Source organism: Dermacentor variabilis, chromosome 2 (genome assembly GCF_050947875.1).
Source record: "Dermacentor variabilis isolate Ectoservices chromosome 2, ASM5094787v1, whole genome shotgun sequence".
NCBI classification, from domain to species: domain Eukaryota; kingdom Metazoa; phylum Arthropoda; class Arachnida; order Ixodida; family Ixodidae; genus Dermacentor; species Dermacentor variabilis.
The window spans coordinates 125,900,232-125,912,365 of NC_134569.1; the positions used below are offsets into that span (position 1 = coordinate 125,900,232).

General features: G+C 49.6%; 1 protein-coding gene across 1 annotated transcript; it reads left to right on the forward strand.

The window, feature by feature from the left end:
- The first annotated feature begins 5,278 nt into the window (after positions 1-5,278).
- On the forward strand, positions 5,279-7,273 carry LOC142570442 (neprilysin-11-like). Its single transcript, XM_075678826.1, has one exon. It carries the CDS (start codon positions 5,279-5,281, stop codon positions 7,271-7,273), a length of 1,995 nt encoding a protein of 664 aa, XP_075534941.1.
- Positions 7,274-12,134: the final 4,861 nt, after the last annotated feature.

Below are 12,134 nucleotides of genomic sequence, written 5' to 3' on the forward strand. Positions count from 1 at the left end.
TACCAGCATACCCTTGAGTTCTGCTCTGAATTTCTCCAATGGCCTCACGACGAGAGCATCGACGTCTATCAATTATTTCGAGGATTCGTACTTCTTTTGACCTTGCAGGGCAATTAGGTTCATTTGCGGGGTGGGAACCACTGCAAAGGCAGCAGGACTCATTTCGGGAAGAACAGTCATTTGAATGATGGCCTTCTCCACAAATTCGGCATCGTGTGTTAGACCTGCAGCCTTTTATGGAGTGCCCAAACCGCCAGCACTTTAGGCACTGAAGGACACGAGGTGATAGAGGCTCAACTCGGTATATAAGTGGCCATGCCTTGATTTTCGATGAGCGGTTCATTCCAGCGAAAGTAGCTATGACTGTTTCAGTGGGCATGCGCTTATTATCAACGACACGGCTGCAACGATACACAGAAATCACGCCTGCCGCTGAAAACATTTCCAAGATTTCTGCCGGACATAGACTTATGTCGACACCGCGGACTAGGCCTTTGGTACATGCAAGGTGATGAGGAATGAAACTGCTCACTGGATGTGTCGCAAAAATACCGCACTTCGGTAAACCTTGAACACAAGCCTGGTCTGACGAGCAGCAAAGAATGCCCCCTCGGCCAAACTGTCGAACCTCGGTGATTTGTTGAAAATTGGCCGAGGCCATCCGGAGTTCGGTTTGAATTGCTTTGGGATTCTTCATGCGAATCACCCCGCCATCACTCGGAACCAAAGCCACAGGTACGCTGCTCGTCCCACTGCGTAAGAAAAGCTCCACCGGCAAATCAGAGTTAGGAACAGAAGCCGACCAGGAGGAAACCTCCTGGCCTGGCGATGAGGGTGACATTGCCAAGGAATAGGAAATTACTCTGGAACGTTAACAGATATTGAAACAAAAGGTCAAAAACAATTGCGTAAAACACACAGATTAAAAGAAAACCGCCAGCTACTTGACCAGAACCAGTGTTCGGGAGCTCAGGCACCAGGCCACGCCAGCGCTGTGCACCTGGACCGTCGACACCGGGTGGAACACTAATAACGTCAAAGGAATATGCACGCTGTACACGCCTCATACAGAATTCTTTTCCACGGTGGTCATACATTGTGTAGCTGCATTAATTCAATGCTAACGCATCACCGCCTACCGCCATCGTTAAATTGGTTCTGCCGCTTTTTTTTTCTTTACTCGCAAACGCCCTTTTCAAGCAGCGTCTATCGTTGAAATGCGCTGGACCGTTCACGCTAATATCGTTGGTCGACCTCAAGCGTTTACGTTGCCCATATGGAATGTAGGCCAGTACCTGTCGATATTCAACGCAAGGTTATGTTGACTGGCTTCCAACGTAGAATACCGTCTCTAAATTTTACCATTGTCGGCCCTATATTTCTATTTCTAATCTTTGTCGTCATCTTACCTCCTTGCGCGAAATTTTCCTTGAGTTCACTCTTCGTCACCTCGCGTTTTCTATTACTGTTCTAAATATATTATCGTTCGAAGCTGTATAGGGAAACCACAGCCGCAAGGCAATGTGCAATGTACTTCATAGAACCATCCAGCAAGTTATGTTGCTAGAGGTGCCGTCGCCGTTGCGATTCTTACCACATATATATATTTTTATGATCAATTTCGTATTGGTGCGAAAGCGTCAAACGGCCCATTGAGCGAAAAAGCCGGCGTCTCTAGTCTGTAGCATGGAGGGAGGAAGAGACTAAGAAGGAGCGCCACGTGACAACCTTGAAACTTATTCATAAAATATTTACAGGAGAAATAGGCCGTCACGTGATAAGCAAGCGGTAGATTTAGTCTGCTCGCTTTGGTTGCGTCCGCCGCGAGGGTTACGGAATACGCGCACATAGTAGGCATTGCAAGCACACGCCGAGTTTAGGAATTCAAGCGTGCGAAGCAGTCTGGCCTGTGTTATGTCAGTCAGGTAACGCGCCGCACCAAAGACAGGCGCTAAGTGTGTAGTGAATGAAGGCATTGTGCCCAACAACCCGCGAGGACCACCTCAAGGACGGCAGGTTGCGTTTCGGGGTGGTTTCAGGGAAACAAGGAAATCTTTCGTCCTGCAAACGTGTACAGGCAAACGAGCCACCCTTCCGACTGCGATTCGTCGTGCTTGGGGACGGCTTCTAGGAAACAATGGCGCATTTCACTACCGCAAACATGTGCAGGTGATCAAGCGAGCATCCAGGGTCAGCAGTGACTGCTTTCCCGTGGGGAAAAAGAATCCTTCTTTCTGGTGCACAAAGATGAACTGGCGAGCCTGGTACCCCGAGCATATTTAAGACCGTGCCAGCACGGTCCGGCAGACGGTCCCAGTCAACGCTGTCGTTCTGCTCGACGTCTTGGCTCAGCAGACCGCAACGACGTCGCACCCCACAATCACCCCCCCACAAAATAATGCACGTAATCTGAAGGAAAGGCGACGACTTCGGCCCTCAGAGAGCAGGCTAATGCTATTTATTTCTCCCACAACGAAAGACGCGCAGCAGAACCTTTTACTACACGAAAACGCGACAAAAAGATTTCCCGCAAAACATCTCGCCTCTTCCTACGCACAAGACAGCGGGACAAAAATTGGCAAGAAAATACGCAACGCAGTTTAAGGCGCACAATAGCTGATTTGACTAAACAACAGACCACGACCACGCTCGAGCATGCTGGACAGGTTTCGAAGCGAGAGCACTGGCAACTCCCCTAGCCGCACTGCTCAGCGCAAGTGACAATTTGAAAATTCTGCCGTCATGGGTCAGGTACCCCGCTCTTTCGCCATGTTTCAAGGCAACGCATTTGAAGGAAAGAACGACGTGCGCGGTAACTGAGAACCACCACTTCCTGCGTGCCACCATGACTGTGACGGTAAAAATTACCACGTAACAAACAATCTCGAATGGTCCGACAACAATGTTGGCCGAATCGTACCCAAAAGGCTCCGCGCACAAGACCCCCGGAGAGCGGACGGGTGGTGTCAGAGGTGGTTGACTTGCCGAGGCTAGCGATATCACGTGACGCTCCCTCCTAGTAGTTCCTTTCCTCCATGTTCTGCAGCGAAACGGCACCTAAAGTCACATTCACTGTGATACCACCACGAGCGCGAATGAATGAATGAATGAATGAATGTTTTTGTTCAAGAGCAGCACGTACGCCCGGTTTGCGAGCGCTGAATGCTGCGCGTTGGTGAGCCAGGTGTTGCGTGAAGGGGGAGGGCATCGCCGCGACGCCACGTTACCCTCGCTCTCGCTCTAAGAAGCTGGCGCATGGTCTCCAAATACGCACTGCAGACTGCTGGTGCTTGCTGGCTCTTGCAGCACGCAACAATATGGAGTCTGAAGCATCTACATCGTCGGCGGCCGCAACCGCGGCAGTAGCGAAAGATGGCCGTCGACACCAGTACATCGAAGACGAAGTAAGGAAGTGTAAGAAAGCAGCAGAAATTTGGAGGACGCTTAAGCTTCACCTATTAAAGTGAAAGCGAGAGCATTCAAAGATCCCTGACTGTTTCTCGCGCTTCCCGGCAACTGCAGCTTATGTAACCGTAATGTTTACCGGGAAACGCTGGCGGCGAACGCTATGCACGAAGGCGAGCTTTCTGGTTGAAACGTGGCCTCTTGCGTGGGCCGCGATTCGGCAAACGTGAGCGCCATCTGGAGGTGTTGCGAGAAGCCGGGCGCGCCGCTTCCGTGTCCTCCGAGATTTGCGCGCACCGGCGCGCTTAAATCTTGGACACCGTGGCCGGTCTATGCATGGCAGAAGCGCTGGAAAAGGGGTTTGTGCTTGAGTTTCCGCGCAACAGAGTTATGTTTTCTCTTATATTCAAATTACACTCCGACGCTATCATGTCTGTAGTGTGTGCGTAAGTGGTACGTTACAATTTTTCTGACTACATTACTTTAAGAAATCAATTAGTTCAGTAACTTCTTTGCGCTACAGGGAGGGTCTCCTTGGTTGGGTATGCGTGGTAGGGTTTGCATGGTTGGGAACGACGTTTGCCGAAACTGCGGTCGACGCGGGACGCAGACGCCGGATTTCCTGCGACATGGGAGCCATAAGGCTATCGTGTTAAAACGAGCGAATAGGAAGGCAGCGAAATCCCCCATCGCCGTCAACTCTGCCGATACATGGCGGGCGAAGCGAGCAGCGGCGCAACGCGCTAGGAGACACCACGAAGCCACTCGAAAGCGTGAGGCGGAAGCGGATCGCCAAGCAAAGCATCTCAAATGGCAAGAGGGTGAAGCCCTTCGACAACGCGAAGTCCAAGGAAAGTGTCGCGCTAGACAGCACTAAGCATTACAGCTTTCGCATTCACAACTCGCAAGAAGTGTTTAGGTGCGCTCGGATTTTTTTTTAATTGTCATTCTCCAAATCTATCTTTTTTTGCATTCTTTATTTCCATATTTTGTTATCTACAGCTAATCACTTAATTTCTTTTAGCATGGCAATCCCCTTGTGGGTATGTGTCATGTTTCAGGGAATCAACATCAGTATACAGTCGGAAGGGGAAACAGTGCGTAAGGCGAGGATTATGAAATATCGACAACACGACAACACCGATACCTTAACCAGTATACAGCCAGTCACCTCCTTCGCGAATCCTGCTCCCATTAGGCTTTAGCCACAGAAACAACTGCGCGGCTACTTGCGAGTACCCCTTCGACAAAGGAAGAGTACCGGCTTATTATTCAAATTATTAACTGAATCCTTCGCCAAATCGCCAGTCGTAGTTGAAACCATTTTAAACCTCCAACTCTACTGTCCTTTTCTAAATCACACGCTTTCCTTAATAAAAACAGACTCCGTGATTATCCTATATATATACTTTAATATTATTCGTAGAATTTACACCCTACGCTGTGTTATCTTGTATTCTTTGTTTTATCCCCCCTGCTCCGTTTAACCCGTTATTTCCCCTTTCAGCAGTATTTATATAAGTCCTGAAAATTTATTTCCGACAATAACTTGAAATATCCCAGCATTTTCTTGGCCCATATTTGGTATGAGCGACATTTTCTCCGGACAACAACAACCGCTGGCTCGTTTGTCGATTCCCCGCAGTGGGTAAGTGCCATATTGCAAGGAGCAATTAATCGAGCACCTCCAAGGAACAAGCCTAGCAGGTTAGCTAACGCGTTTAACGAAGCCATGTTCGTTATGAGCATGTGTCGCCGCGTCTTACGCAAGGTTGTTCGGCTAGCTTTCATCAGCTACTCTTTGAGACGCCCTGCGGTCTTCGACGACGGCATCGGGTCAGCAGGGCTACCGCGGAGGCGCGCAGCTGTAATGATGGCCGCCCTGGTCACTTCCGCGGCAACGCTCGCATTGGTGTCTCCTCACCTGCTTCGCAGACCGCAGGGACTTGCGATCTACCTCCCGGTGTTCAACTTCACCCCCCCAAACGCCAACGTGTTCAACGACTCCTCGCTCGACGAGCACGTGCCAGGCGGTTGTGACGAAAAAGAAATGAGCCACGTGGCTCGTTTGCTGGCAAGTAGCTTGAACACGACAGCGGACCCGTGCAAGGACTTCCACTCGTACGTGTGCAGCGGATTCCAGCGAACCGTACGCACATCTTTGCTCGATGAAATCGAAAAGAACGTGACCTCAGCCATCTCTCGCTTCTTCCTCCACGTAGCGCGTGGAGTCAAGAAGTCCATGCCAGAGGCACTATCAAAGGCACTGGCATTCTACAGGAGTTGCGTGAAGCCCATCCACATGGATGGAAAGACTCACGTCTTGGCGTCTTTCTTCAAGGAGCAGGACTTCTCTTTCCACACTAAGATCAACGGCTTCTTGGAGACGACACTTGAGCTTCAGCTGAAGTTCGGCCTCCAGATTTTTTTCACGCTGATGGTGGACCCTTATCCGCGCTTTCAACAGACTTTCCGTTACGTCTACCTCGGTTCCAGTCGTCTGTACGAAGAATGGAAACGGGTCAGGAAGACTTTGTTCAAGAGCGGCACGTACGCTAGGTTTGCGAGCGCTGTAATTATGGCCACGGGTTTTGACGGCAACGCTACCTCCGACCTCGTTCGCAAGATCTGGTACGTTGAGTCGAAACTTATGAGCCGCGCCATCAAGCCAAATAAGGAGCCCAGTAGGCCCAAGCTCGAGGCCAAATGGAAGGAACTGCTTCACATTCACTCTCGGGGAACATTCATGGGGCCATACAAGCTCAGCTTGCGGTCGAAGCCAGCCGGGTTCTTCCACCAAATGATGTTCAAGGCTAACGATGCAGAACAATCAGTCTACATCACCTGGGAAGTGGCACGACACCTGGCCACCGCGAGTGGCTTCGTTGAAATAGAAAGCAGCCCGGACAGGCAGACTTACTGTTTTGAGATGTCCTACACAATATACGGTCCTGCGATTGCCGCTCCTGTCCTGTTCCCATCCGTCAACAGGAGCAGGCTACACCAAGTCCGAACAATGATCAGGACGCTGGCGAGTGAAATTTACTCGAGCATTGAGGACTCGGACTGGCTGCTACCTGAGACGAAGGCCAATTTGACTAGAAAACTTCGGTTCGTCACATGGAAACTCGGCTACGATAAGAAACTCGGAGGATGGCCCAGCCTTAAAGATTACTATAAAAGCTATCCGTTCGCCTCGGGCATATTTCTATGGGACTACGTCAACACGAATGAAGCACACGTGCAAAAATTCTTTGAACTTACGCGCCATCGCCGAGATGTGGACTTCAACTTCAGAAGCGACGTTGTGGGCGCGTTTTACGAGGGCCCCAACGTCCTCGTAGTCCCTGCTGCTTCCATGCTGAGCCCGTTGTTCAGCTACGGGGGCTCACCGGCGATCAACTACGGCCTATTGGGCAGTGTCATCATGCAGAACTTGATGCGCGCCTTTGGCCACAACAATATGTTGACAGACGGGTTTGGCGCCGCGATCACCTGGTCGCCCGAAGAACGGGCAGATTTTGAAGACCGGTACCACTGCGACCTCATGTCGGAAGTCCGGGACAGCGAGGTTGATCCGCTGGCCGGCGTGTCAGTTGGCGCGCAGGCGTTCTTTCGGGCCTACAAGAGGGCGTCCGCTGCTCGAGGCAATCGCATTTGTGCGCTGCCGGGATTCGGAAAGCACACCAGAGACCAGTTGTTCTTCATGAGCCGCTGCCTGCTCCGCTGCCACGATGTTCCGGGCACCACAGACGGCTTCCATTTAGAGGACCACACGTGCAACCTGATGGCGAAGCACTCAGCTGAGTTCGCCAACGCCTTCCATTGTCCAAGAGACCACAGCGACGTCTTTTGTGACATGTGGTAGGGTTTCGTTTCGCTTACGAGGTCCGACACAATTGACATTAAAGGTCGGATATGAAAGTAAAGATCGAAAGTAAAGGAACTTTAGAAGCACATCCGGTCTTGTCCCTTGTGCCTGTTTTTCAAAGTGCCACGACAAGCTCGCCCTACAGTTCTTCGTTTATCATTGTAACTGAGAGTAGATGGCCTGATATTGCTATAATACACACGAAATAACTGGGCTATCAGCTCTCAGTGTACATTTTAACTGGAAATTTCAATTTGAAATCGCTCCATCTAAGCGTTGCTTTGAGGCCCTCCCGCGACAGCGACTGCCACAAGGCGGACTGCCAGTCTGACATGGGCGCATGACGTCTGGAAAGGAGGGACTACCGCTGTATCATCTCCTTCGAAACAGTTCGAGACCAAATCGTACCTCTTGCTTCCCACGCTCTAGCACCCTACGGTGCAGATATAACGCCGCCGTTTAATTGTGGCCGCAATTCCTTCACTCGTGCGATAACAACCAGCAACAAACTGGCGACACGCACATGCCGAGACGGAAAAACAAAACAACGCATAGCGTTATCTATTTTGTTTTTCCGTTTATGTATTTCCAGCTCCTGCAACCACTTCCAGTGTTTGCAGCACACAGTATCATGGCATTTGATATTAGTTTCTGTTAGCCGAGGGAGCCGTTCCCGGTGGTACCAACTATTTTCATCCCCGCTCAGGGTCACCGGACTGCATTACGGTTCGAATGCGACATACAAAAATCAAATGCAATTTTTTATGCCACCAAAAGCGCTCAAATTTTGCCAGCTTGCTGTTGGATGCGTATGGTTTAAGATGCGATGCATAGTTCAAGCTCGAAAATTTGCGGTTATGAGAGGGGTGGTTAGGGCTTGTATGTTGAACATACCGTATAGACTCGTGCAAGGGCCGCACCCCCAACTTGGCAACCCAAAATATGGGACAAAAATTTTCCAACTGTGGAGCAATCGCGTTCGGTGCTCTGATGCAGCGCGCGCTTCGGCGAATTTTCAGGCGCTGCGTACTTAACCGTGCCGCTACTAGATGGCTAGAGCCAGGGTGTGCACGAGTCGCCGGAGGCGCCGGAACCATTTTGACCAGTAGATTCGATTCCGTGCAAGGGCCGCACCTCGTCAAAATTATGAAAAAAAAAATTTGCGGCCGTTACAGGAATTTATACGCTAATGGGATGGCATGAAGTGTAGCGAGCCAAGAGCAAGGGCACAAGAAACGAACACAGTCATAAGCGCGAACTTTCAACAGCCCTTTCAATGGCCCCCTTAAGATCTATGCGTCAAGAATTCCAGCCAGAAGTTCCGTAAGAGCCCCTCCTTCCCCAGTTTTGTCGAGGACGTCTCTGTCAGACATATACGCATGGAGTAGCCGACGGCTACTGATTGACTCGGTCTTAGTATGAATACTTCTGGCAGCGATGTCATGAGGCTTCTGCACCGACAGACGTCCTATATGTAAGGTGTATACTAAATCAGAGCTAGTACTAATTAATAAGTGGTGCTATGGTACTTGTGGCTCGCATTTTTCTCTACGACAACCGGCGACAAAGAGTCACCTAGCCAGCTTGAGTTATTCAATTATGTTATATCTGCTTTTTATTCTACCATATTTCCATACAACTTCTTAATCTTTTTTTCACTTCCTAAAAACTTCTCTATCTACCTTGTACAGGTATTTATACTTGCAACGGATCCGGTCATATCAATCTCTTCCCCACTCTTTCTCCACCAATGCAACATACGTCTCTTGCTTAACTCGAGTGCCGACTGGTTGATGCTTCCGTTCACTTTAAATCCAAGCGCTTCTGCAAGATTTACGTTACCTACTAGGTCTCACTGGGTGAATATCTTTGCATTCCATTATGTTGTGCTGAGTAATCTCCGAATTTTTGCTGCAGCAGACACACGCCTCATCTTGCTGCTAGTATTTGTTCTGGTATGTTTTTGTCGTTAGGCAACCAGCTCATGCCTCAAATACCAAATCACTGCCCTTTGTGTTATCGTACAGATTTTCCCTTTTAATTTTGTTCTTCCCGTTCTTGTAAATCTCCATGTCCTTTTGGTTTCCATTCATTCATTCATTCACAAAACTTTATTAGTGTCCTGAAGCCCGGTATTTTCAGACCGAGGCGGGCCGCGTCCACGTCGGCACCGCCAGGCCGAGCCTTATGGCGTCATCATGGACCCTCTGGACAGCCCGTAGCTGATCTTGATACCATTCGTTGCATCCAATTAACTGTCTGTTTCTCTCACTCTTTTATTGCGTTATCAATTATATGGACATTCCAGGCGCATTTCTGCCGTCGCCGTGAGGTTCCGTATGTGACAGCGTGTGATGGTGAGCCGGCGAACGAGGTTAAATCTCGCGTGCGCGAGCGAGGGACGCGACGCAGATGCGTGCCCTCTCCTGTGGCGCGCGCGGCAGGAGGGTCAGGCGAGGGAGGAGGGGCGTTCTCCGGCGGCTGCTAGGGTGCCTCGATGTCCTCACCCGCCGCTCCGTACAGAGTGGAGACAACCGTGGCGTCTACTACGGCGTTGGCCACCCGTATCGCGGACGACGTAGTAGACGCCTTTGGCGGACTCCGTAGGGAATAGTCGCGGGCGCTCGTGTCTTGGAAGATATCTGCGACGTGGCCAAAGTGCGCGCCCGCGCGGGCCTCATCTTCAAAGCGATCTGCGATGTTTTCAGAGTGCACGTAGTGCCGGAAGCTTTTAAGTGCGTGCAGTGCCGGTAGATTTTAAGTACAGAATGGGCACCCTGCAATGCAGTTTGCCTGTACATGTCGCGCAACCTGGCAGCGGTGGTGAGCACCCGCGGGTAGGCCTTCACCGTCATTTCACCATTGCCCATGGTGCGCTCAGGCCCGCCTGCAAGCATGCTTTTCCAATTTTCCAATGGATTCCCCGCGGCCTCTTGGCAGCTCCTTCGTGAGAAGTGCGAACAAAAAGAACAAGCGCATATCATCATCATCATCATCAGCCTAGTTACGCCCACTGCAGGGCAAAGGCCTCTCCCATACTTCTCCAACTACCCCGGTCATGTACTAATTGTGGCCATGTTGTCCCTGCAAACGTCTTAATTTCATCCGCCCACCTAACTTTCTGCCGCCCCCTGCTACGCTTCCCTTCCCTTGGAATCCAGTCCGTAACCCTTAATGACCATCGGTTATCTTCCCTCCTCATTACATGTCCTGCCCATGCCCATTTCTTTTTCTTGATTTCAACTAAGATGTCGTTTACCCGCGTTTGTTGCCTCACCCAATCTGCTCTTTTCTTATCCCTTAACGTTACACCCATCATTCTTCTTTCCGTAGCTCGTTGCGTCGTCGTCAATTTCAGCAGAACCCTTTTCGTAAGCCTCCAGGTTTCTGCCCCATATGTGAGTACTGGTAACACACAGCTGTTATGCACTTTCCTTTTGAGGGATAGTGGCAACCTGCTGTTCATGATTTGAGAATGCCTGCCAAACGCACCCCAGCCCATTCTTATTCTTCTGGTTATTTCAGTCTCGTGATCCGGATCCGTGGTCACTACCTGCCCTAAGTAGATGTATTCCCTTACCACTTCCAGTGCTTCGCTACCTATCGTAAACTGCTGTTCTCTTCCGAGACTGTTAAACAATACTTTAGTTTTTTGCAAATTAATTTTCAGACCCACCCTTCTGCTTTGCCTCTCCAGGTCAGTGAGCATGCATTGCAATTGGTCTCCTGAGTTACTAAGCAAGGCAATATCATCAGCGAATCGCAAGTTGCTAAGGTATTCTCCATCAACTTTTATCCCCAATTCTTCCCACTCCAGGCCTCTGAATACCTCCTGTAAACATGCTGTGAATAGCATTGGAGATATCGTATCTCCCTGTCTGACGCCTTTCTTAATAGGGATTTTGTTACTTTCTTTGTGGAGGACTACGGTGGCTGTGGAGCCGCTATAGATATCTTCCAGTATTTTTACATATGGCTCATCTACACCCTGATTCCGTAATGCCTCCATGACTGCTGAGGTTTCGACTGAATCAAAACGCTTTCTCGTAATCAATGAAAGCTATATATAAGGGTTGGTTATATTCTGCACATTTCTCTATCACTTGATTGACAGTGTGAATATGGTCTATTGTTGAGTAGCCTTTACGGAATCCTGCCTGGTCCTTTGGTTGACAGAAGTCTAAGGCGTTCCTGATTTTATTTGCGATTACCTTAGTAAATACTTTGTAGGCAACGGACAGTAAGCTGATCGGTGTATAATTTTTCAAGTCTTTGGCGTCCCCTTTCTTATGGATTAGGATTATGTTAGCGTTCTTCCAAGATTCCGGTACGCTCGAGGTTATGAGGCATTGCGTATACAGGGTGGCCAGTTTCTCTAGAACAATCTGACCACCATCCTTCAACAAATCTGCTGTTACCTGATCCTCCCCAGCTGCCTTCCCCCTTTGCATAGCTCCTAAGGCTTTCTTTACTTCTTCTGGCGTTACCTGTGGGATTTCGAATTCCTCTAGGCTATTCTCTCTTCCACTATCGTCGTGGGTACCACTGGTACTGTATAAATCTCTATAGAACTCCTCAGCCACTTGAACTATCTCATCCATATTAGTAGCGATATTGCCGGCTTTGTCTCTTAACGCACACGTCTGATTCTTGCCTATTCCTAGTTTCTTCTTCACTGTTTTTAGGCTTCCTCCGTTCCTGAGAGCCTGTTCAATTCTATCCATATTATAGTTTCTGATGTCCGCTGTCTTACGCTTGTTGATTAACTTAGAAAGTTCTGCCAGTTCTATTCTAGCTGTAGGGTTAGAGGCTTTCATACATTGGCGTTTCTTGATCAGATCTTTCGTCTCCTGCGATA

Bases quoted from the DNA above. Each gene is read 5' to 3' on its own strand.
- LOC142570442 (XM_075678826.1), top strand. From the start codon at position 5,279: ATGGCCGCCCTGGTCACTTCCGCGGCAACGCTCGCATTGGTGTCTCCT.